Raw genomic sequence first — 27,436 nt, forward strand, 5'->3', positions numbered from 1 at the left:
GGTTGCTTGGCTTTTGTAAACAGTGCTGCAATGAACATTGGGGTGCATGTCTCTTTTCGAATTATGGTTTTCTCCGAATACATGACCAGGAGAGGGATTGCAGGATACAAATGAATTTATATACAAAACAGAAATAGACCCACAGACATAGAAAACAAACTTATGGCTACCAAAAGGGAAAGGGAAGTAGTAATAAATTAGGAGTTTGGGATTAACATATGCACACTGCTATAATATAAAATAGATAAACAACAAGAACCTACTGTATAGCACAGGGAACTATATTCAATATCTTATAATAACCTAAAATGGAAAAGAATCTAAATATATATATATATATATATATATATATATATATATATATATATATATATATGAATCACTTTGCTGACACCTGAAACTAACACAACACTGTAAATCAACTATACTTCAATTGAAAAAAAGAAAATGAGAAGGAGGAAGAGAAAAGAGGAAGGGGAGTGTGGAGGAGGGGACATTAGTGACCTGTAAGGAGAATGAAGGACATCCTGGGGAAGCCTGGAAAAGACCCCCAGAGGCAGCAGACAAATGGGAAGCAGGAGTGGCAGAGCTGGGGAGTGGCTGCCAGCCATGCTCCAAAGGTCACCTGCTTCGGAATAAAATTCTGCGCTTCCACCAAAGTGAGAGAGTTGGAGAAAAGGACACGTTATTGGCCACAGACAAAATGGAAGGCTGTGAAGCAGATTGAAATCACTGTGGGCTCCAGCTGTGCCTCTTCCAGCTTGTGCCGCGATGACCAGGTGCCTGGGATTCTCGCCTCAGAAAACAGCTTCCCTCCCTTGTTCTAAGATAAAGCTCTCCGTGGGTGTGTCTTTGTGCTGAAAGGACTAAACTGAAAATCTGAGACTTGTTTCAACTGACGTTCCTGTTTTATCTCTATGGAGTACTGAAATTCCATTTAAATAGAATTTTCGAAAGATCACAAAGTACAGAATATCTGGTTCAATTTAGAAATAAGCTAGGTCATTTATTCTATTAAGAGCATAAAAAAGTCCCAGAACCTGTGACAATGATCCCATATAGGTAATGTACATGGGCTGAATTAAGCTGGTGATTTTGTTACCGAATAAGGTTCAGCTTCTCACTGCTCAAAAATCAGTGGGGGTGTGGGGGAGAGAGAGAGAGAGACAGAGAAATGTTGGTAGAAAGGAAAGTTTCTTTTAAGCAGAATTCCGTCAGTCTGGGGAGAAGGTGGACTTGTGTTCCCCAAAAAACAACTCCAAAGATTCTGCTCAACCTTGAAAGTTTTAAAGGGAAACAGGAAGTAATCTCAGTTAATCACTGGGATAGGGCGTCAGATTGGTCCTCATACCCCACTGTGCACAGGCATGTATGCAGGCTTATTGCCTTCTTGTGATTTTTCTTTAGATGTTATCTTGTTCACACTGTTCGTTCTGGAGGTTACTAAAGGGGAAGTTAGGGAAGAGATCTGGTCATCTGTTAATTACTTATTCTTCATTTCTACTTCTTTAATCTATGGAAGGAACCAACAGATTGAGTAAGGTATTGTGTGATTAAGGTTTGAAAGGTGTGCTAGGGCTAGAGATGAGTAGGGCATGGGGGTGCCTGGTGTAAGGTTAGTGACAGGACAAAAGGGGCCCCTGTGGAGAGTTCTTTCCTGCCAGAAGCTGCTTATACTTCCTTATCTATTTTATCTGATTTTATCATCTAAATTTAAATTCAGAAAAATATCAACTTTTTTCTAGACTTAGAATTCAATCTAGTATAGAGTCAAAGAAAAACAAGTTATTGATTATTCCCACAGTTAATAGGTGATTTTATATATATGGTGATTTGATATAATGTTGCTAAGAACTATCTCTAAGACCTGGTAAAATATTATAACTAAATAACCACATACTGTAATATCCATTCACAGGTATGGCAAGTATTATGCAATCTCTTTCATCCAATGTATATGTATGAACCTTTTTGATTAGACGTTCTTTCTGGTTATATTAAAATTCACCTTGTTTTATGAAGTGCCCATTACCATTATATTCTATTATTGTAATGTGTTTAGGGTAAACAGGAGCATCAAATATAAAGCTCATTACAGATATGTGGAGAAAGCTTACTTTTTAATATGTGTTATGCATCTCTTCAGGCAGTGCCTTTTCTTGAATGCTGGTTAATGGTAGAAAAACACAAATGTTAGAAACATATTCCAGACTTTTTTTGTTGTTTCTTCTGAGTAGTAAAGCCATTATCTAGATTAGTCTTATTATATTTTTAATTAAACTGAAGAAGATTATTCCCATCATTGTTTTATTCAGTCAAATGTGATTTAAGAATGTGTTTTTTTTCTTAGATAGTGTAATATTATTTACTGATCTCAATCATTTGGAAACATTACCATGGAAGACAACCAAATGACTCCAAAGCATTGTTCAATGTGACTGAAATATATAAGTAGAAGACGCCAGTGTGGCTGACATTTCTGAGTTATATCATAGCCCAGTGAAGTTCTCTTAAGTTCCTTATTCTCTTTACTCCCATTTGATCTTGATTTTCAACTTCTGTGTCTAACATCTCATAAGCTTGCAGCATGAGGAGCCGATGGCCTGAGATGGAAGAAGTAGAGGAGAATTCTCAGTGATATTTTCATAGGGAATCTTTTATGAAGTTGTTTTTTTTGTTTTTTTTTTAAGAAGCCTAGTATCTCAGAGTTTGAAAGCACTTCAGAGGTCAGAGTTGATTTAATTCATGGCTTTGCTCAACAAATGATTTTTTTTTTTTGGTTAAACACAGGACCAAACTTCAGAGAACGTATTAAGATTTGAAGGAATCTCAGAAAAGAGGCCTAATGACATAAATGTTATGATGACATATTTAGCTTGAGTCACCATATGATTTTTATCAAAGGAATGGCATTGAACAGATGTGACATAGAACCTGTCATGAAAGAAAATCCATTACTTATTTAAGGCTCTCCTTTACCAAAATTTGGAGGAAGAAAAAATTAATGGACTTTGACACTTGTGAAATATGAGGCAGCTCTTGCTACTTCATTTATTGACCAAATGGAAATCTCTGCCTTCTTGGCATTTCATGAGAGAAAAAAAAAAAAAAAGCCTGGCAAATGCTGGCAAAGATTCTGCTAAAAGTTAGTCTACTAATAGAATTGTATTCAGTGATTTCATTGACCTTCAAACCCCTTATAGTCTTATCCCACTTTATTTTTTCTTCCATTTCTTTAGTAGAAACTAAGCAATTTCTTTCATGAGCCATTCTTTTACTTTTGCAGTATGGTTCCTTACCTGGCGAGATTCTTCCATTTTGAGAAATATCCCTAGAGCACAGTTCTGCCACCAAGAACTCCTTTAAATGCTCTGAAACCTGTCTTATTTAAAATATTCTGTATATTTTATTATGGACAAACATATGTTTTATTTTGATTACTTGATTTTTAATTTTTAAACTAATTAATGAGATGGATTTTTCAAATAACCACTTTTCAGCTATACTTTTTAAGAAAAAAAATCTAGCCATAATTTTCATATCTCATATAAGTTGTGCATGTATTGAAATCATCCATAGTGGCTTATATACAATTTCCTCTCAGTTTTACTGAGATAGAATTGATGTACAGTACTGTATAAGTTTAAGGTGTACAGCATAATGATTTGAGTTAACATACATCATGCAATGATGACCACAATAGGTTTAGTGAACACCCAGCATCTCATATAGATACAAAATTAAACAGAAAAAAAGTTTTTCCTTGTAATGAGAACTCTGAGGATTTACTCTCAATAACTTTCATATACAACGTACAGGAGTCTTAATTATATTTATCAGGTTGTACATTGAATCCCTTATATTTTTTATCTTACAACTAGAAGTTTGTATCTTTTGACTACCTTCATCCAATTCCTCCTCCCCTCTTCACACCCCATCTCCTGCCTCTGGTAACCACAAATCTTATCTCTTTTTCTATGAGTTTGTTTTTGAAGTATAATTGACCTACACTACTATGTTAGTTCCTGGTACACAGCGTAGTGATTTGATATTGCTATACATTTCAAAATGATCACCATGATAAGTCTAGTTACCATCTGTCACCATTCAAAGATGTTACATAGTTATTGGCTATATTCTCCACACTGTACATTTCATATCTGTGACTCATTTATTTTTTTAACTTAAAGTTTGTACCTCTTAATCTTCTTCATCTATGTCCCTCCCCTCAACCCTCTCCTCTCTGACAACGACGTGTTTTTTCTCTGTATCTATGACTCTCTTTCTGTTTGGTTATGTTTGTTCATTTATTTTGTTTTTTGGAGTCTACATGTAAATAATATCATATGGTATTTGTCTTTATCTGTCTGACTTATTTCACTTAGACTAATACCCTCTAGGTCCAACTATGTTATCATAAATGGCAAGATTTAATTCGTTTTTTTATGGCTGAGTAATATGCCATTGTACATGTATATCACACTTTCTGTTGATGGACATTTAGGTTGTTTCCAGGTCTTGGCTATTGTAAATAGTGCTGCAAGGAACATAGGGATGCATATATCCTTCTGAGTTATTCTTTCTGTATTCTTTGGATAAATAACCAGGCATGGAATTGTTAGATCATATGGTAGCTCTATTTTTAAATTTTTGAGGAGTCTCCATACTGTTTTCCATAGTGGTTGCACTAATTTACATTCCCACCAATGGTGCATGAGGGTTCCCTTCTCTCCACATCTTCACTAACACTTATTAACTTGTTTTTTTGATGATAGCCATTCTGACAGGTGTGAGGTGGGTTTTATATACATTTGGAGTAGAACCTCTCAGATTAAGATTCTATCCCATAGTGGCTCAGATATAGCTCGAGATAGACTGTAGAGACAAAGTAGAATTTAATACTAGCTTAACCCAATGATAATATTATGGAGATTGTCAGAACTTTTAGACAAGATTCAGAACATGGGGTAAAGTTGTATTTCAAGAATGGAACCCTGCATCAAACTGTTCTTTGCCTCTCACTATTTTTTTTTTACTTTTTAAAATGTTTATTTAACATTATATAGTTAAAATAGAGCATCATTTTCACAGAAATTAACCACACCTCTGGGACCAAACTGGATTCTACCAAAAGAGATGGTCTGGAACCAAGTTCTTGAACCTCCTCAGGTATACACATTTTCCCCTGATTCAGGCAGGGTCTGGGGGCATATGGCCTGATGGCAGAGTACTGAACTAGAAGAAAATCAGTTCTAGCCATTGTTTCATCATTTACTGTGTGATCTTAAATAAATACTTTAGTTTCCATGATCTTTAACTTTTTGTTGCTGATGTCACTCGTGTGAAATACTATTTATCCAGCCCAACTCAAATGAGCCATTTTGAGAAAGATGATTCTTACTAACACCTTCCACAGTGCAAATGTTATTATTCTGCACTTACTAGGACCCGTGATTTCTACCTTTATTATCTGTGCCATTTAGGATAGATTTCAGGACATAGTTCATTTGAATAGCAGGCAGATGATCTTCATGAGTCATCTTGCTATTTCATACAGGTGTACATACATAAAATATTGCCCAGTAACAGAAGACCAGCAAACACAGTAATAACATCAGTCCATGTGTTCCAACCCACCTCCTTCCCAGACTTGGTAAATTGTAAATGAAAAGTACCATGAAAGATTTCTGAGACAGTGCTTTATTTAGAAAATGATAGGAATCTTTAGGAATTCAAATTAGAACTGTAAATATTCATTTTTAAATTTGCTTGTTTACTATTTGAAAATAACAGTATTTGATGCTTTAGAGAAAACATGAATAATTTAATAAATTTTATTGAGTTGTATTGTTAAGTTGATGGGGATACAAAATGACTAAGGTGTATTTTCCCCACCCTCCACTAGTTTATTACTCCCTTGAAAGTAATAAGTGAGCCACAAGGCTGATGAAATAAATGCTATGCTAAATGTATTAAACACCATAGATGGAGCATAAGTTGGGATGCCGTTTATTTAGGCTCAGGGAATTAGCAGAGGCTTTGTGAAAGATGTCTGCAGGTAAGCTAGGCCTTGAGAGATGAATTGGATTTTCATAAAGAAGGAGAACATGGGAGTTTAGACAAAAGGAACTGCACAAGCATGATGTGAAAGCACGTGGCCATCAGAGTGGGATGCATGGAAGATGGAGTGAAGCATGAAACGAAGAAGAAAAGGCATTCAGATTGTGATAGACCTTGCATGCCATTGTAAGGAATTTACATTTGATTCTATAAATTACATATTTTTAAATAGTCTGAATGATGGCTGGAAATTTGTAACATTGGAGGCCAGAAGCTTTCTCCTGAATCCCAGACCCTGACAACCCACAGCCTGTAAGGGTTTCCATGTGTCAGAGATGACTGACACTCAATAGACCCAAAGCCAGCCTCCTCCTTTCCAACCTCCCAACTGCCTGTGTCTGTCATTGACTACACCAACCAGTCAGTCATTCAATCCAGAAATCTGGAAGTTATCCGGAAGTATATTCTACTCATGACCCCACCATCCAGCTGCCGGTCACATTGTATTTTTGCCGCCTACTTCTTAAATATCTCTGAAACCTGGCCTCCATTCTACATCCCTGAGTACATTATCCTCTATCCCCACCCACCCCAGATCTGTTTTCCACCTTTCTCTGCCCCTCTTTGCTTTTCAAATGCTGATGCCATAGACTGCATCACCTGGGTGTCCTTGCCACCTCCTCCCTGATCAGGAAACAATGCTCAGTGGGAGGTGCCAGCAGGAGAGTGAACACCAGCAGGAGAGAAGTTTATTTGCTGTTTGTTTTTCTCTTGCTCTCTCCCTGTTTGTCTCTATAGTCAGTTCCGTTAACCGTACCCACACTTCTGTAAATATTTTCATTAATTTCTCAACACTGAAAACTCTTAGGGAAATATATTTTCTTGGCAGACCTCTGGATGATATAACCTACTTTGCCAATCAGGTTCTGGACCTTTGCAGCAGATTCCTAGTCGGTCCTTCTGTGTTCAGACTACATTCTTCACACTGCTTTGGAGAACTGTCTTTTCTGAACATGTGATGTTATGACAGTTTGTTAATAGGAGAATATTCTAGAATGACAAATATATGGCATACACATTACATAAATAATGTCAGTTTTGTAAAAATTATGTATATACCAAGAAGAAAAGAAAATGCCATTGTCCCTGGCATAATTGTGAAATTGTTGCAATTTTCCCTTTCTTAGTCTGTTTTTTTGTAATTTTTCCCCTGGAGGTAGAGAGAACGAGACAGATAATCAATCACTCTCTCTCTCTGTCTCCCTCTCCCCTCCCCATGTGTGTGTGTCTAATTATGAAAAATATTTTACACATTTTTTTCATGTCATAGGAATGTTGCTAACCACTTGTTAGTTTACTTTCTGATCCAGATACTAGAATTGAAAGAAATGCTCCTAAATTTTACTTAGGAAGTTTGATTTCAAAGTAAAAAAGAGTAATCTAGCATTATGTCTAAAAAAAAATGTGAGATGATCTTTTAACTGAATAATTAGCCTATCTGAGAAAGTGTGGTTGGAAATCTTTTCTAGATGTTCATGAAACTTTAATTTCTTTAATTTAATTTAATTTAATTTGAAACTAAATAGGTCATTGACAGTGTTCCCTCCTATCAGATCATTAAATTCACGAGAGCGTTCTGCATACCCCTTTTCTACACTCTTCTCAGATGACAGATTCCTTTGGTCTCCTTATCAATCCACAGGCTTTCTGTTGCCTTTGATCAGCTCAATAATAAAAGCTTAAGTTTAGATTTCTTACTGAACTGCTTCATATTTTAAAGATTTGGGGGCCTCCCTGGTGGTGCAAGTGGTTGAGAGTCCGCCTGCCGATGCAGGGGATATGGGTTCGTGCCCCGGTCTGGGAGGATCTCATATGCCGCGGAGCGGCTGGGCCCGTGAGCCATGGCCGCTGAGCCTGCGCGTCCGGAGCCTGTGCTCTGCAACGGGGGAGGCCACAACAGTGAGAGGCCCGCATACCGCAAAAAAAAAAAAAAAAAAAAAAGATTTGGATATATTTTTTCTTTATCTGAATGTTTTAATGCTTATCCAGTGTACTTTTCTTTTGCCATTTGATCTATTTTCAAAAATTAAGTCTCAAGAAACCCAAATTACAGACATATTTAAGTTGTTTCAAAAATATTTCACTGGCCCAGATTGAAACTCCAACTTGAATTTTGTTAGAATGGAAGTACATTTTTAATATTATTTGTGTCCTTATATGTAAAAGATGAAATTATTTGGCCTTTGGAAATACTTAGAGTTTAAATGACTTTTCAAATGTCATTTTCCAAATTTGGTATAAGAACCAAATTTAATGTATTACTCCAAGAGAATTTTTGTATAGTTTTTCTCCTCTTTTGTCCTCATCTCATTCTATTCCTCTTCTTTAATCATTAATTTCCATTTTGCCAAAATCTATAGCTTTACCAGCTGCTTGAGGATATAGTTATATGAAACATTTTATTTTTCAATAACATATTTATGTAGAATATTAATCAAGGGTGATATGTAAGGACATGTACCTTCCTTAATTTTACAGATAAAACAATTTGGTTTAAGTTAATAAAAATGTTTGGAATAAATGTGACTATTTCAGCTTTTGATAAAGACAGTTTCCTTTTGATAAAACCTCAAATTTCAGATATAAAATATGTAATAAAGTGAAACAGACTTTCAACCTAGAATTCTGACAAGTTCCTTCTTCTGAACTTATATAAGGAAAATAAATAAATTATACTTTAGAATTTTCTCAGCAGAGAAAGGGAAGATTCTCACAAAGAGATTTTAATCATATTAATGAAGACTTGAAAATAACATAGTTGCTAGTAAAATAGGAAACCTGCATCTTGTTTCTGTAGCCCAGTTGAAAAACATTTGCTGTTTTGTGCCTGTATATTGTTTATCTGAGGAGAATGAGTATCATTAGGTGTTCAAAATACTTAAGAAACCTGGAGTATCATTAGGTGTTCAAAATACTTAAGAAACCTGGGAGAGGGATTATTCAGGAAATATTCTAGGTAATGCGGTTAACGTTTTTCAATTTAGCTTGATGAGCCCCTGAATATTAAATTATTTCCCCTGTCTCTTAGCTTTTAGAATGACTCTTCCCTACCACCAAAGGTATGTGTCCTTTCAACTTTCAGGCATCTAAAGTGAAAAATAATACACAATTCTCAGAAGCTAGTGGTGAAAAAAAATATCCAAGAGAGAAAAGAGAGTAGTAGAGTTAAATAAACAGAGGATTAGGTGCATATAACTTGACTATAAAGACATAGGAAAGACATACTAAATGCAAAAATGCTACTGCAATATTTCATAACTTTTGTGTAACTCCTTGATACCTTGATATTCAAGTTTCTTATCCAGATGGAAATTACTATTGAATAAGTAGGACCTGTGGTATTTTTGCCATGTGGTACGTTTGATTTTTTTGTCAGGTTAATTAATTGTTGACATTAAAGTAACACAGTTATTGCTCAAGTAAATAATGCAGCCTCTTAAAACATGAAGAGAAAGTTTTGTTCTGTTTTGTTGTAATTGTTGTTTTAATTATTGGGGAATATTTGGTTAAGGCCAATGCTATAAATTAAGAAAATAATGGCTTGAAACATGTGAAATACTTTACTAATCTCTTTAAATTAGGGACTATAAAATTTTCTTCAAATATAACAAAATGTCTATTATTCAAACTCTGTTATCACCCACATTTTTATTAATAGTAACAACTATTCAGTGATCCTTTGTCATGTTCTTATACTATGTAACATCCTATACCATGGGCCACTTATTACAGACTTGATATACAACATCTCAATTTTCCCAACAATCCTACAGAATAGGAGTTATTCACTTGATTTTATAGATGAGAAATTTGAGGCTCAAAAAGTTTATGTTCTTCTCTTAGTTCACCTCGCTAGAAAAATGACAGAATCAGAGAGATATGTAGGGACAGATATTTGTGAAAGTAAAGGAAACACTGAAGAGTGACTTAGGAAGAAGGAGTACAAAAATAAAGGGGAAATTTAGCAAGGATGATATCTTAGCTAAAAAGATAAAAATAGAAAAGAGTGAGAAAAAGGCATACGATGGATGGAGTGAACGTTTAGATAGTTTCTTGATTACTTATCATCTAGCTTTGGAAACGTTCAAACGTATATAAAAGAAGAGAGAATATAATGATTCCTCATGTACCCACCACCCTGTTTCATTAATTATCAACTTGTGTTCAATTTTGTTTCCTCCGTGTCCCCCACTGCTGCTGAATTAAGTTGAAGAAAATCACATGTAACAGATTATTTCATTTCATCTGTAATTGCTTCAATATAATTCTCTAAAAAAAAGGGCTTTTTAAAGAGAATAAATTATCAAACCTTAAACACGCATTATTATTAAATACCTAGTCAGTATTGAAATTTCTCTGTTACCTAAATGTCTTTTGACATTTGTTGAATGTTGATGGAAAATTTCTCAAAAACTTGCTAAAAAGTCAATTTCAAGTTTACATTAAAAAAAAAGTTCATTTGGCCTCTCACTGTTATACTGCATAACTTTGAATTTCCTGTTAACTCTGTACTGTATTCCTCAGAGCAACTGTTCTGGACCTTATTCATTCCCATGCAAGCCCACAGTCTGAGCCTTCACTGACCACAGCCCCAGAGGAAGTCTTTACCTCCAATCATGAAGTGTATGCTGAGGGCATCCAGTGACAGTCACCTAATCTGTTTCCCTTTCCTCCTCTCACAATACCCTATACACCATCAAAACTTTTCTTGCAGTTAGTACTCATTCTCTTCTTCCCTGTAGTCTTAGCACATCCGTAGAACCTAATTCTAAGGCAAACTCTTCCTCCTCTGCTCATGCCATCCCATTCTGACTCCACCGAGATTGTATGCCATCAACTGTATTACCTCTTTCCTATTTTATTCCTTTGATGTCCACCCAACTTTTCCTGTATGCCTAAAAACACTTAAGTTTCAATGGCTAATTAAAAAAAAAGCATAGATGAAAGGATGGATGAATAGATAAATAGGTAGATAGGAAAAAACAAAGAGTACAACATTTTAGCATGTAGCATGGTGTTTATCACGTTGTTTTGAATTTCCTTATATACAAATACTCCTTTCAAATTTTAAATTTTCTTATAATGGTACAATAATTCTCCATGTAATTTAGGTCTCTAATACCTGATGAGCCCTGACTAGCCTCTCTCTGTTGTCTTTCTCAAGCACTCAGCCACTGAGTCTTGTCAAGTCATCCTTTGCAGCTTTACCTCCATCCCTTCTTTCTATTCCTGCTGCCTTCATTCACATTGGGATCTTACACATTCATGCTGCATAAGGATTGAAACCTCCTAACTCCTCTACTTACTGGTAGATGTTCCAGTTTCTCACTCATCCCATATATACTAACATGTTAATCTTCTTAATTATTTTTCCAATCACATAATTCTTTGGCGAAAAGCTTTACATCCTTCCCCATTGTGCCTTATGGAATCTGTAGTTAGCCTGGCGTGCAAGGGCTGCCCTCTACAATCTTGGCCAAATTGACCTTTCTAATCTTTCTAGCCTTATGGCTAACTCCTCCTCAGCAGATTTCTATGTCCCAGCAAAATGGGTTCTAATGCTATTCCTGGTGAGTATTCCTAATACTTCAGCTCCTGTTACCCAAACATTTCCTTCCCTTTAAGTGCTACTCTACAATTTTCCCAACACAACTAGTAATAGATTCTTATTCCTTTCTTCCCTCTTTATCTTTCCACCTGCAGTGCCCTTCACTCCTTTCTTCCTGACAGACATCCCTTTATATTGGAAAAATTTAGATAAGATAATAGTTATTCCAAGCCAATAGATAGTTATGCTACAGGTTATAGGAGATCTCCTAAGAGTCTCAGGAAACCAAGTTACTTTGGTCAGTTTGCCAAGATCTAGATTCTGACACCTTGGCTTGGGGGGCCATGCTCAGAACCCTTGTAAGGCCAAGTTTCAGGAGAAGTCACTTTTTGGAAGTGCTGGGGAAATGAGAACTTGTAAGAGGGCTGAACTGTGAAATCACTAAAAAGACTATGGCTCTTCTTGCTGTTTTTTTTTTTTTTTTTTTTTAAGCCTGTTCAGGATTTCAAAATATGCATTTTTGGAAGATGCAAACATTCAGTCCATAATACCGGTGTATAAGTACTTTCAATCATGTAGCACAATGCAGAAAGGGAGGGAAATATCAATAATTATGCAACACTTCTGAGTTGTCAAACGTATGTACTACTTCTACAGATTTATATTGTAGCCATAACACAGCCCAAACATTCCCCCTTACATCTTCTATTGAATTTTAGTACAATACCCAGGATTTTTGCTTGTTTGTTTTTCACTTTCACCAGGTAGTGGTTGGTGAGATTTTTACAAGCTAAGTACAATGCATGTTTTAATCCAATTGTTGGGTAATTGGGAGTGAATGAATAGTTACTGAAACAAAGAATTTTAGAATTTAGTACACACGATCGTCTGTGATTTATTTAATATATAATAGAGGTCAGTGAGACTCAGAATCATTTCACTGACTTTCCAAAAGTTACACAATTTATGGCAGACCAAACCAGTTGATATCAATTTAGCTACTAGTATAGATGCTTATATATGTACAAAAGTGATGGCATTCATTATGTAAAGCTTAAACTTACTAAACAATATTATAGTGCATACAGTATATTATATATGAAAATGGATACTTTTATTTAAGCTGCAGAAGGATAAGGAACAAAAGCACTTATTCTTAATATCGGGCTCTCTTTTTTCTGAAATCCATTTAGCACATTGCTTTTAACAGGCATTACAGACTCAGAGATATATATTTCCTAAGTGATCATTTCCCTTGATTTCTATTACTCAGTTCTTAAGGTTTTCTAGTTGTGTTGAATTTTATTATAGATATGGTTATTAAAAAGCTTTGTTGATTTTTTTTAATTTGAACTCCTTATTAGCGTTCCTTCTGTTGGAAAAAGGTAAATCTTCCTGTATATATGTAGGCAATTACTAAGGAAGTCCAAATTCTTTCAAATGGTGCATAGTAGTTTGAAGCATAAAAGGTATAATATTCACTTTTTCAATTTTGAGGGTAATACTGACAGTTCTGTGACTATAGATCATTAACCCAAGGTGTACTTACATTTCTTTCAGTATCTAGGTCATATAAAATCATATTGCTAATAGTGTTCTATCTTAATGGATTATAGTGGAAAAAACAGTATGGGTTTCAAAATTAAAATTCTGAAGATGGTGAGCCATATTTCTAAGGAAATGCAAGTAATTCAGTGTCAATATTGTGATGAACATTTTCTATCAAATCTATCATACTTTTCATTTTTCTTGTCATTGGTTTCTACCTCACATTTTAAAAAATATTTCACTGCACTTATAACATTACCATAAAAAGAGGGCTTCATGATCCTCTTTAGTCAATATGAGTCATTAGAATTTAGATATTTTCAATATGAATTTTGCTATCAGATACATTTTCCCAAGATACTATTTTGTGCACATATTTTCCTCTTCAGGATTTATATTGCTTGCAAGATCAAATCTAAACATGTGTCAGATTTTCAAGATCCTTCATAGCAGTTATGCAGATAAATCCTAAGTAAATTTGTTCCGTATTCATAAGTGTGATAATCTTTGTGTTTAACTTTAGGTTAATTCAATAAACGTTTATTAAAATATTACTGTTACCATCATTCTAATTTTTGCCTCTATTTCTATAATGCTAGTCTTCCAGCTTGGATGGTTAAAAATAATCTTTATTCATTATTTAAGGCTTATTCATGAAGCCCTGGTAGTATATTTCATTCTACTGGGAAGCCACCCTAACAACCATGTACATTTAGAGCTTTTTCTCCCCTTTCTCTGAATTACATAACAACTCATTATTTACTTTCCTAAATGAGCTTAAATTGTATCATGAATATGAAGTTATCATAAATTTATTGTCACTGTTTATATTATTTTAATATTCAATTTTAATATTATTTTAGTTCAGTGTGGCCAGGTCACTTCAGGAAAATTTACTACTGTGAGAAATATAAGTGGAAACTCATATCCTTGCATCAGTTTCTCTGAAACTACTAAAAGATGAAAAGTTTCACTCAAATCTTAAAAGTCACTCAGAATATCTTCCTGAAAGTTTTCTAAGTCTCATGTTGCTGATGAATGCATTTGTTTGTTTACTTTTTCAATTTATCAAACAAGAATAAAACAGTAATTAATGAAGAAACAAGAGAAGAAGTTTAAAATTATATAACATGGTAGTTTAATGAATACCATTTAATGTAACTGATTTCTGTATTGACTTATGAAATCAATTAATGTACATTTTGAAAAGCCTTATACTAATCAGGTATATCATTTTTATTTCATTATATATAGTCATTGTGGTTATTTCTACAGCACAGTGTGATTTAGTTAACTAGCTGGGAGTGTAACGCCTTCAGATCAGGTTTGACATACCTCATTTCTAATTATCATTCCTTTCCATGAATGTAACCCACTATTAAATTTAAAAAAAAAAACTACATTTTATTTTGCCTTTCTTGGCACAGCTGAAATTTTCTGTAGACTTTATATAAGTTTTCAAGATATCTACTGGGTGCTGGGAACCAGAAATCCTGATAAAGTACCTGACTCCATTGATATCACATAAACTTGTCAAAGATGTGTAATCTGGTCTCCCAGATCCTGATGCATTGTGTTATCTGTCATGCAAGAGGGACTGTCATTTGTTCTACCTTTTATGTGCTAGAATCTTCCATTGGCTGAGTGACTTCAATTACTTTTTAGGAACAAAACCCTTTATTTATCTGGTCATGAGTTTTTGTTCATTTCCAAAGTCTCAAGTAATTTGTTACAGGAGACTATCAGACAAATTAAAAATAAATTCTTTAGATATACTGATTAATTTTTTACAAAGAATACCATGTAGTATAATGATGTTTCTTTATTTTAAAAAATTCCTTTCTAGTTAAAAAAAAATTAGTGCTAGACTGCTCCAGACATATGGGGTTTTTTTAGTTATTTTGTAAAATAAGTTTATAAAATGGACATTTTCATTTCTTTATCTCAATGTCCATACACCATGACATCACTCATTATTGTATATAAATGCATTCATTAATAATTGTGGATGTGATTGAAGGTTTTTCACGTTCTATTTTATAGAGAATATGCACAAGACACAGGTGAGGCTGTTCTAACTAGCTTCTCCCTTCTCCTGCCACCTCATACCATTTATAAATAAGGAAAGGATCACATGAGGCCATTAGAGTGATTGAAATTGTTCTTCCTGAAGAAAATCTGACTGAAGTATATTTCACTGGTAGTTTAAACAATGTCATCATCTTGTATAATTTGAACATGGCCCAGTATTTTGTTCTAACATCTTATTGGATTAAATCATATATTATCCATGACCTTCTTCATGTTATGACATACTTGCAATGTATCCAGTATATTATCCTAGCTGTCGTTGCCATGTGTCTATTCCCAGGGCATTTCTTTCCTTCTCATTTCTTGACAATTTTTGTTCCTTGGTGAGAGAGAATAGCTCTCAACCACATTGACTGGTCTGATTTTAAATGTATGACTTGGTGGGTCCTTAATGCCACCCTGCAGTCACACTCTATTCTGTAGTCCGTTCCCTCTTCTACCCTCCTAGCTGACTACTTAACCCCCTTTCCTCATACCGCTAATGTATCTTCCATAATCCAAGGTCTTCTCAGTTGAAGACCTTGCCTCCCATTTCACTGAGAAAGTGGCGTTATTCAGAGGAGAACATCCATAGCCCCTCCACATCTGTACTTCCACCAGCACCTGCACCTTGTACCTGGCCTTCTGGCTTGGTAGTACAATGATCTTTTGCAGATCTTTATTCCCTGTGCTCTAATTATCTTTTTGCACTAGATCCTGTCTTTTATTGCCTGCTCAAAAACCTTCCTCCAGAAATCCCTTGTTTCCCCATCCCACCTCCCACCATCTCTTGCATCACTGATTTTCACTCTTTACTAGAGCATTTCATTAGCACACAGACCTGCTGTTATTTCTCTCACCTTAAAACAAAACAAAAAATACAACTTCTCTTGACCCAGCTTTACCCACAGCTACTGCTCTATTTTTCTGCTTCTCACCGTAGCCAGATTACTCAAAAAGAGTTACCTATACCTGCAGATAACTTTCAGTATCTGAGGTTAATAAGTACTTGGTGTGGGAGGATCCCTGAGAGAGTTTAGGGCTGTGAAACAAATCCAGTGTTTAGAAGAAAATGATAGATAATTCTACTTAATGAGTACACAGACTAATTATTGTAATGAAATATGTTTAATTAAAAAGAAGTCTGCTTTCTAATAATTATACTGACTGTACACCAGTTTGGAAAACCACAAAGATTGATAAAAACCATACACATAAATGTTGCAGGGAATGTTTACACAAAGAGGGTAAATAAGTGTGTTTATAACTGTCATTTAAAGTTAGCATTCTATATAGCACTCCTAGGCTCTTTTAATATACTTTGTCCTCTCAAACCCTATTAAACACCTCCCAAGAAAGCTTTTGCTCTCACCACTCCACTAAAACTACACTGTGATGCCATCAATTACCTGTATATTACTAAATCTGATGAATGCTTAATCCTCATGTCACTTGACCTTGCAGTAGGGTATGACACTCTTGAGGACACCCTTCTTCTTGATACCCTGTCTTAACTTGCCTCTCAGGATACCCCTTCTTTTAGTCTTCCTTTGCTAGCCCCTCTTGTACTAGATATCCTAACTATTCATCCAATCTCCCTGGATGACTTGGATTTAATTGTCATCTCTACACTACAACACCCAGTTGACAGCTCTGGCCTAGACCTCCCTATAACACTTGAATATTGAAGTCCCTCAAACTTAACTTGCCTTTTCAGTCTTTTACCTAAAATTTAGTGTAGCTGTACCCTCCCCTATCTCAGCTGATGACAACTCTGTCCTTCAGGTTGGTGAGCTGAAAAATCTTAGAGTCATCCTCTTTTTCCCCCTCTTTCTCACACATCCCATATTCCGTCCATCTAGAAGTCCTTTTGGCTCAAAATAGCCAGTGCTGACGATTTCTCCTCATCACTGATAGTGGCTGATACCAGTACCATCTGGTCCTGGCCACCATCACCTCCCACTGGAATTGCTTCAATAGTTCTAACTGGCCTCCCTGTTTCCACCCTGCCTTCCAGCCTTAAAGTCTGTTCTTATCACAGTAGCCTGAACAATCTTTTTCTAACATAAATGAGACCATATTATTACTTCAATAATAACCCTCAACAGCTTACACTCTTATTCAGGAAAAACCACTGAAGGATTTATAATGCCTTCAAGGCGTTGTGATTAGTTTCTCCCTTTCTTGTTTTATTTCTGCCCTTTCAGTTACTTGAACCTGATATAGGACTTTGCATTGCTGGGTCCCCATGCCTGGGACATGCTTCCTCGGGATATCCATCTTGAGGACTGCCTCAAAGGACATTTTCTCAGAGAGGCTTACCATGAAAGCCCCAAACCCCTACTTCTTAATTTCCAGAGAACTGTGAATCCCCCTTATCCTGCTCTAATTTTTTCCCAGTAAACATCATCTTATAGCTTATCACATAATTTACCTCTTCTCTGTATTGCTTGTGGTTTCTTCCCCCACTTTGTAAGCTTCACAAAGGGCAGGGCTTCTGTCCTTCTCATCTGGCATATAGTCAGTCGAATGATTTCCCTTTCTTTCAGCATCATTTCACTCCCGCTGCTTCTCAAAGGCAATAATGGTTCTGTTTCCAACAGTTAACTTGGACTGTCTCCATTTTAGGGGCCTGTTCCTTAGGATATTTCTCTCTGCATTTACCTTTTTAATCATATCTTTTTATCCATTTTGTTTTCTTTTACTTGTTCTGTCTGCTAAGCTAATTTTAAGCATATGTATTTAATTTTCTGGTCTTCAAATCTTCTTATCCCGTTTCTTATCTTTGGTCCTTTCTTAGCTATATTTCTATTTCTAGATTCTTTTTCTCTGTCTTAGTTCTCCAAGACTTTTATTCTTAACTAGTTACAGAAATCTTGCTTTTCCCTGAAAATATTTCCCATGAAAACTGTAGCACCAATTTCTACCCTCTATCTACCTGTCCCCTCCATTCACCCGACAGGCAACCTTGATTGCCGTGATTTGGATCTGCCCTTCACTCAACATTCTACTGAAATGAAGATTCCCTTTGACTTAAAGCTAGTATGAAATTACTTAGTGTTACAAATATGTATATAGTTTGTTTATTTTCAATATACTTTTCTATCTTCTATTTTAGAAAACTGCACAAATATTTGTGTATACGTTTATATATAAATATATATATATATTATGCATTGAACTATTTTCTATTTTGTCCAATTTTTCCTGAAAGCAAGCAATTTCTAGTTCTTTCTCTATTGGGTATCTAAAATTGTTTCATATTCTTATCTTTAACAGGTCATTGCTTTAGTGATGGACATATTTACAGACGTGGACATTTTCAAAGAAATAGTGGAGGCATCAACTAGAGGGATATCTGTGTACATTCTGCTTGATGAGTCAAACTTTAATCATTTCCTAAGTATGACCGAGAAACAGGGCTGTCAAGTTCAACGTTTCAGAGTAAATATTTCATGCTTTGTTTTGTTTTCTTCAACTATTTTATCTTTATCTCAGTCATTGAATGTAAGGCAGGTTAAATTATATTACTCTAAATGTACACCATATATTTAAGGTGGTGACCACAAAAAGGGTCCCTTGTACTCTTCAGACTGTGACTTCACCATCTTTGTGATGGTTTTATAGGATGCTTTTCTTGATGGTGGGGCACTTAAGCTTCTGTGTTAACTTTGCTGCCAGTCATAATTAATTTACAACCTTGAAACGACTGGCTTGAGTGATAATCTTTCATTCAGTGGATATTGCTTGTCACAGTCGTTTAGCATAGTGTTTTCAGTGATGTTTGACTTATTAAAAGACAGGTGGATTTTAATCTTAGTTATTTTGTTATCATGCTACTATAACCTGAAATGGGCTCTTGCAGTAAGACCCTAAGTGACTTATAGAACCATCCTGTGTAACTGATGTAAATTATGATAAAATACATTATTTTAAGTGACCATTTTCCTTGAGTACTTCTTTTTTGGATGGTGTTTTAAAATGTGCTTTTCACTATTTTTGTTGTTGTTGTTATATGTTTTAAAAAAATTATTTCATATGTACTTTTTTGGTTACTAAGGTTTTACGATGACATATTTTACTTTTCAAAATATCCCCTTTCTAGCCATAATTTTTACTTTATATTTACATGCAATTCTAGAATATCCGAGTGCGGACAGTAAAAGGCCAAGATTATCTTTCCAAAACAGGAGCAAAATTTCATGGAAAAATGGAACAGAAATTTTTGTTAATTGACTGCCAGAAAGTTATGTATGGTTCCTACAGGTAAGATCATTGTGTTTACCTCCAGTATTATCAATCATTTATAGAATTTATGAGTTTCAAGTTTTAATGTAATCTGTTTGGTTATTTATTAAAAATAAAAGAAGAACCCTTGCATGAAAAGCTTGGAAACTTGAATTTCAGTTCTGGCTGTGAAGTCATTGTGCAAGTCACGTAACTTCCTTGGGCTTCAAGTTCTTCCTCCCCAAAATGAGAGAGTTGACTTATATCTCAGGTTTCATAAAGCTCTATAATGCTAAAAGTGTTTTTGTTCTTTATGAAAACAGTATGAAGCATAATAATTGTTCATAAAAATAGAAGCTGTGTATCACCTTGAAGAACCTGCCTAATGGATTGCTCTTATTTTAATATTATTGAGACTCTGATGATTATCATGTTGTCATCATAGGACTACTGAAAAATCATTGAACAGTCTGGCATTAAAATGAAAGGTAGACACTAGGCAAGGTTTTTCAGCCCCAGATCTACTCTCTGGAATTTGTCTAGGGTACCACTGATCGAATATATCTACTTCTGTTCTAGCTTGGCTCTTATGTTTCATTCCCAGTACTTACAATTTTTCTGCAAAGCAATTATTTTTAGCTACAATTTATAAATAATGAAATGGAAGTTCTAGAAACATCAAAACACCAAAACATCACAGTTAAGGGCCAAAAGACAGTTCAGGTCTGGTAACCCAGTCTAGGTCCAGCTGGTCCAGAGTAAAAGTGCTGCCTTCAAACTCCCTTATAAATTCCAGACATTGGTCCTGAATGGGATACACAGTAAGGCTATATCAATAGGCAGATAAAAACACCAAAAACACGTGAACTGGAGAGGGGGAAGATGGTGGAAGAATAAGACACAGAGATCACCTTCCTCCCCACAGATACATCAGAAATACATCTACACGTGTAACAACTCCTACAGAACACCTACTGAATGCTCGCAGAAGACCTCAGACCTCCCAAAAGGCAAGAAACTCCCCACGTACCTGGGTAGGGCAAAAGAAAAAAGAATAAACAGAGACAAAAGAATAGGGATGGGACCTGCACCAGTGGGAGGGAGCTGTGAAGGAGGAAGGGTTTCCACACACTAGGAAGCCCCTTCATGGGCGGAGACTGTGGGTGGCAGAAGGGGGAAGCTTTGGAGCCATGGAGGAGAGCACAGCAACAGGGGTGCGGAGGGCAAAGTGGAGACATTCCTGCACAGAGGATCGGTGCCAACTGGCACTCAGCAGCCCAAGAGGCTTGTCTGTTCACCCGCCATGTTGAGTGGGGCTGGGAGCTGAGGCTCAGGCTTCAGTCGGATCACAGGGAGAAGACTGGGGTTGGCGGCATGAACACAGCCTGCAGGGGTTAGTGCACCAAGGCTAGCTGGTAGGGAATCCAGGGAAATGTCTGGACCTGCCGAAGAGGCCAGAGACTTTTTCTTCCCTCTTTGTGTCCTGGTATATGAGGAGAGGGGATTAAGAGTGCTGCTTAAAGGAGATCCAGAGGCAGAGATGGGCGCGAGACACTAAGGCTGCTGCTGCCACCACCAAGAAGCCTCTGTGTGAGCACAGGTCACTATCCACACCTCCCTCCCAGGGAGCCTGTGCAACCCGCCACTGCCAGGGTCTCGGGATCCAGGGACAACTTCCCCGGGAGAACGCACAGTGCCCCTCAGGCTGATGCAACGTCAAGCTGGCCTCTGCCACCACAGACTCGCCACACATACTGTACCCCTCCCTCCCCCCAGCCTCAGTAAGCTTTAGCCCCCGAATCAGTGGCTCCTTTAACCTTGTCCTGTCTGAGATAAGAACAGACACCCTCCAGCGACCTACATGCAGAGGCGGGTCCAAATCCAAAGCTGAACCCTGGGAACTGTGCGAACAAAGGAGAGAAAATGAAATCTCTCCCAGCAGCCTCAGGAGCAGTGGATTAAATCTCCACAATCGACTTGATATACCCTGCATCAGTGGAATACCTGAATAGACAAGGAATCATCCCAAATTGAGGAGGTGGACTTTGAGAGCAAGATTTATGATTTTTTCCCCTTTTCCTCTTTTTGTGAGTGTGTATGTGTATGCTTCTGTGTGAGATTTTGTCTGTATAGCTTTGCTTTCACCATTTGTCCTAGGGTTCTATCCATCCGTTTTTTTTTTAACTTAAAAAATTGTTCTTAATAATTACTTTTTATTTTAATTATTTTATTTCATCTTACTTTATTTTATTTTATCCTATTTCTTTCTTTCTTTCTACTTTTTCTCCCTTTCTTTCTGAGCCGTGTGGATGAACGGCTCTTGGTGCTGCAGCCAGGAGTCAGTGCTGTGCCTCTGAGCTGGTAGAACCAACTTCAGGACACTGGTACACAAGAGACCTCCCAGATCCATGTAATACCAAATGGAAAAAATGTCCCAGAGATCTCCATCTCAACACCAACACCAACACCCAGGATCACTCAACAACCAGCAAGCTACAGTGCTGGAAACCCTATGCCAAACAACTAGCAAGACAGGAACACAACCCTACCCGTTAGCAGAGAGGCTGCCTAAAATCATAATAAGTCCACAGACACCTCAAAACACACCACCAGACGTGGACCTGCCCACCAGAAAGACAAGATCCAGCCTCATCCACCAGAACACAGGCACCCTCAACCAGGAAGTCTACACAACCCACTGAACCAACTTTAGCCACTGGGGACAGACAACAAAAACAACAGGATCTATGAACCTGTAGCCTGCAAGAAGGAGACCCCAAACACAGTAAGATAAGCCAAATGAGAAGACAGAAAATCACACAGCAGATGAAGGAGCAAGATAAAAACCTACCAGACCTAACAAATGAAGAGGAAATAGACAGTCTACCTGAAAAAGAATTCAGAATAATGATAGTAAAGATGATCAAAAATCTTGGAAATAGAATAGAGAAAATGCAAGAAACATTTAAGAAGGATCTAGAAGAACTAAAGATGAAACAAGCAATGATGAACAACACAACAAATGAAGTTAAAAATACTCAAGGGCTTCCCTGGTGGCACAGTGGTTGAGAGTCTGCCTGCCGATGCAGGGGACACGGGTTCATGCCCTGGTCCGGGAAGATCCCATATGCCATGGAGCGGCTGGGTCCGTGAGCCATGGTCGCCGAGCCTGCGCATCCGGAGCCTGTACTCTGCAACGGGAGAGGCCACAGCAGTGAGAGGCCCATGTACCACAAAAAAGTAAATAAATAAATCTCTTTGGGCTTCCCTGGTGGCGCAGTGGTTGAGAGTCCGCCTGCCGATGCATGGGATGCGGGTTTGTGGCCCAGTCCGGGAGGATCACACATGTTGCTGAGTGGATGGGCCTGTGAGCCATGGTCATTGGGTCTGTGATTCTGGAGCCCATGCTTCACAATTGGAGGGGCCACTACAGTGAGAGGCCCATGTACTGCCAAAAAAAAAAAAAAAAGAAAAGAAATGGACTGTGAAAATATTTGAAGAGATTATAGTTGAAAACATCCTTAATATGGGAAAGGAAATAGTTAATCAAGTCCAGGAAGCACAGAGAGTCCCATACATGATAAATCCAAGGAGAAACACGCCAAGACACATATTAACCAAACTATCAAAAATTAAATACAAAGAAAACATTTTAAAAGGGCAAGGAAAAAACAACAAATAACACACAAAGGAATCCCCATAAGATTAACAGCTGACCATTCAGCAGAAACTCTGCAAGCCAGAACGGACTGGCAGGACATATATAAAGTGATGAAGGAGAAAAATCTACAACCAAGATTACGCTACCCAGCAAGGATCTCATTCAGATTTCATGGAGAAATTAAAATCATTACAGACAAGCAACAGCTGAGAGAGTTCAGCACCACAAAACCAGCTTTACACCAAATGCTAAAGGATCTTCTCTAAGCATGAAACACAACAGAAGGAAAAGACCTACAATAACGAACCCAAAACAATTAAGAAAATGGGATAGGAACATACATATCAATAATTACCTTAAATGTAAATGGATTAAATCCTCCCTCCAAAAGACACAGACTGGCTGAATGGATACAAAAACAAGACCCATGTATATGCTGTCTTCAAGAGACCCACTTCAGACCTAAAGACACATAAAAACTGAAAGTAAGGGAATGGAAAAAGATATTCCATGCAAATGGAAATCAAAAGAAAGCTGGAGTAGCAATTCTTATATCAGACAAAATAGACTTTAAACTAAAGACTATTAGAAGAGACAAAGAAGGACACTTCATAATGATCAAGGGATTGATCCAAGAAGAAGATATAACAAATGTACATATTTGTGCACCCAACATAGGAGCACTTCAATACATAAGGCAAATACTAACAGCCATAAAAGGGGAAATCAACAGTAAGACATTAATAGTAGGGGATTTTAACACCCCACTTTCACCAATGGACAGATCATCCAAAATGAAAATAAATAAGAAAACACAAGCTTTAAATGATACATTAAACAAGATGGACTTAAGTGGTACTTATAGGACATTCCTTCCAAAAACAACAGAATACACATTCTTCTCAAGTGCTCATGGAACATTCTCCAGGATAGATCATATCTTGGGTCACAAATCAAGCCTTGGTGAATTTAAGAAAGCTGAAATTGTATCAACTATCTTTTCTGACCACAATGCTATGAGACTACATATCAATTACAGGAAAAGATCTGTAAAAAATACAAACACATGGAGGCTAAACAATACACTACTTAATAATGAAGTGATCACTGAGAAATCAAATAGGAAATGAAAAAATACCTAGAAACAAATTACAATGGAAACACAATGACCCAAACATATGGGATGCAGCAAAAGCACTTCTAAGAGGGAAGTTTATAGCAATACAATCCTACCTTAAGAAACAGAAAACATCTCGAATAAACAACCTAACCTTGCACCTAAAGCAATTAGAGAAAGAAGAAGAAAAAAATCCCCAAAGTTAGCAGAAGGAAAGAAATCATAAAGATCAGATCAGGAATAAATGAAAAAGAAATGAAGGAAAAAATAGCAAAGATCAATAAAAATAAAAACTAGTTCTTTGAGAAGATAAAAAATAATGGATAACCCATTAGCTAGACTCATCAAGAAAAAAAGGGAGAAAACTCAAATCAAAAGAATTAGAAATGAAAATGAAGTAACAACTGACACTGCAAAAATACAAAAGATCATGAGAGATTACTACAAGCAACCCTATGTCAATAAAATGGACAACCTGGAAGAAATGGACAAATTCTTAGAAATGCACAACCTGCCAAGACTGATTCAGGAAGGAATAGAAAATATGAACACACCAATCACAAGCACTGAAACTGAAACTGTGATTAAAAGTCTTCCAACAAACAAAAGCCCAGGACCAGATGGCTTCACAGGCGAATTCTATCAAACATTTAGGGAAGAGCTAACACCTATCCTTCTCAAACTCTTCCAAAATATAGCAGAGGGAGGAACACTCCCAAACTCATTCTAGGAGGCCACCATCACCCCGATACTAAAACCAGACAAGGTTGTCACAATGAAAGAAAACTACAGGCCAATATCACAGATGAATATAGATGAAAAAATCCTCAACAAAACACTAGCAAACAGAATCCAACAGCACATTAAGAGGATCATACACCATGATCAAGTGGGGTTTATTCCAGGAATGCAAGGATTCTTCAATATATGAAAATCCATCATTGTGATACACCATATTAAAAAATTGAAGGAGAAAAACCACATGGTCATCCCAGTAGATGCAGAGAAAGCTTTTGACAAAATTCAACACCAATTTATGATAAAAACCCTGCAGAAAGGAACTTTCCTCAACACAGTAAAGGCCATATATGACAAACCCATAGCCAACATCGTCCTCAGTGGTGAAAAATTGAAACCATTTCCACTAAGATCAGGAACAACAAAAGGTTGCCCACTCTCACCACTCTTATTAAACATAATTTTGGAAGTTTTAGCCACAGCAATCAGAGAATAAAAGGAAATAAATGGAATCCAATTGGGAAAAGAAGAAGTAAAGCTGTCACTGTTTGCAGATGACATGATACTATACATAGAGAATCCTACAAGTGCTACCAGAAAACTACTAGAGCTAATCAATGAATTTGGTAAAGTAGCAGGATACAAAATAAATACACAGAAATCTCTGACATTCCTATACACTAATGTTGAAAAATCTGAAAGTGAAACCAAGAAAACACTCCCATTTACCATTGCAACAAAAAGAATAAAACATCTAGGAATAAACCTACCTAAGGAGACAAAAGAACTGTATGCAGAAAATTATGTCACTGGTGAAAGAAATTAAAGATGATACAAATAGATGGAGAGATATACTATGTTCTAGAATTGGAAGAATCAATATTGTGAAAATGACTCTACTACCCAAAGCAATCTACAGATTCAATGCAATCCCTAGCAAGCTACCACTGGCATTTTACACAGAACAAGAACAAAAAATTTCAAAATTTGTTTGGAGAAACAAAAGACCCCGAATAGCCAAAGCAATCTTGAGAACGAAAAACGGAGCTGGAGGAATCAGGCTACTGGACTTCAGACTACACTACAAAGCTACAGTAATCAAGACAGTATGGTACTGGCACAAGAACAGAAAGATAGATCAATGGAACAGTTTAGAAAGCCCAGAGATAAACCCACACACATATGGTCACCTTATCTTTGATAAAGGAGGCAGGAATGTGCAGTGGACAATATACAGCCTCTTTAATAAGTGGTGCTGGGAAAACTGGACAGGTACACGTAAAAATATGAGATTAGAACACTCCCTAACACCATACACAAAAATAAGCTCAAAATGGATTAAATACATAAATGTAAGGCCAGAAAGTATCAAACTCTTAGAGGAAAACATGGGCAAAACACTCTATGACATAAATCACAGCAATATCCTTTTTGACCCACCTCCTCCTAGAGAAATGGAAATAAAAACAAAGATAAACATATGGGACCTAATGAAACTTCAAAGCTTTTGCACAGCAAAGGAAACCATAAAGAAGACCAAAAGACAACCCTCAGAATGGGAGAAAATATTTGCAAATGAAGCAACTGACAAAGGATGAATCTCCTAAATTTACAAGCAGCTCATACAGCTCAATAACAAAAAAACAAACAACCCAGTCCAAAAATGGGCAGAAGACCTAAATAGACATTTCTTCAAAGAAGATATAGACTGCCAACAAACACATGAAAGAATGCTCAACATCAGTAATCATTAGAGAAATGCAAATCAAAACTACAATGAGAAATCATCTCACACCAGTCAGAATGGCCATCATCAAAAAATCTAGAAACAATAAATGCTGGAGAGGGTGTGGAGAAAAGGGAACACTCTTACACTGCTGGTGGGAATGTGAATTGGTACAGCCACTACGGAGAACAGTATGGAGGTTCCTTTAAAAACTACAAATAGAACTACCATATGACCCAGCAATCCCACTACGGGGCATATACCCTGAGAAAACCATCATTCAAAAAGAGGCATGTACCAAAATGTTCATTGCAGCTCTATTTACAATAGCCAGGAGGTGGAAACAACCTAAGTGTCCATCATTGGATGAATGGATAAAGAAGATGTGGTACATATATACAATGGAATTATTACTCAGCCATAAAATGAAACGAAATTGAGTTATTTGTAGTGAGGTCCATGGATCTAGAGTGTGTCATACAGAGTGAAGTAAGTCAGAAAGAGAAAGACAAATACTGTATGCTAACACATATATATATATGGAATCTAAGAAAAAAAAATACGTGATGAAGAACCTAGGGTTAAGACAGGAATAAAATCACAGACCTACTAGAGAATGGACTTGAGAATATGGGGAGGGGAAAGGGTAAGCTGTGACAAAGTGAGAGAATGACATGGACA

At 36.6% G+C, this 27,436-nt stretch overlaps 1 protein-coding gene across 1 annotated transcript in view; it reads left to right on the plus strand.

Moving 5' to 3' along the window:
- Positions 1-27,436, plus strand: part of FAM83B (family with sequence similarity 83 member B) — a 69,335-nt gene that overhangs the window by 36,259 nt on the left and 5,640 nt on the right. The window contains exons 2-3 of the mRNA XM_060111118.1: positions 18,566-18,730; positions 19,428-19,552. Of these exons, the coding sequence (XP_059967101.1) occupies positions 18,566-18,730; positions 19,428-19,552 (290 nt within the window). The remainder of the gene's footprint in view (positions 1-18,565; positions 18,731-19,427; positions 19,553-27,436) is intronic.

This window comes from Mesoplodon densirostris, chromosome 10 (genome assembly GCF_025265405.1).
Source record: "Mesoplodon densirostris isolate mMesDen1 chromosome 10, mMesDen1 primary haplotype, whole genome shotgun sequence".
Taxonomy (NCBI): domain Eukaryota; kingdom Metazoa; phylum Chordata; class Mammalia; order Artiodactyla; family Ziphiidae; genus Mesoplodon; species Mesoplodon densirostris.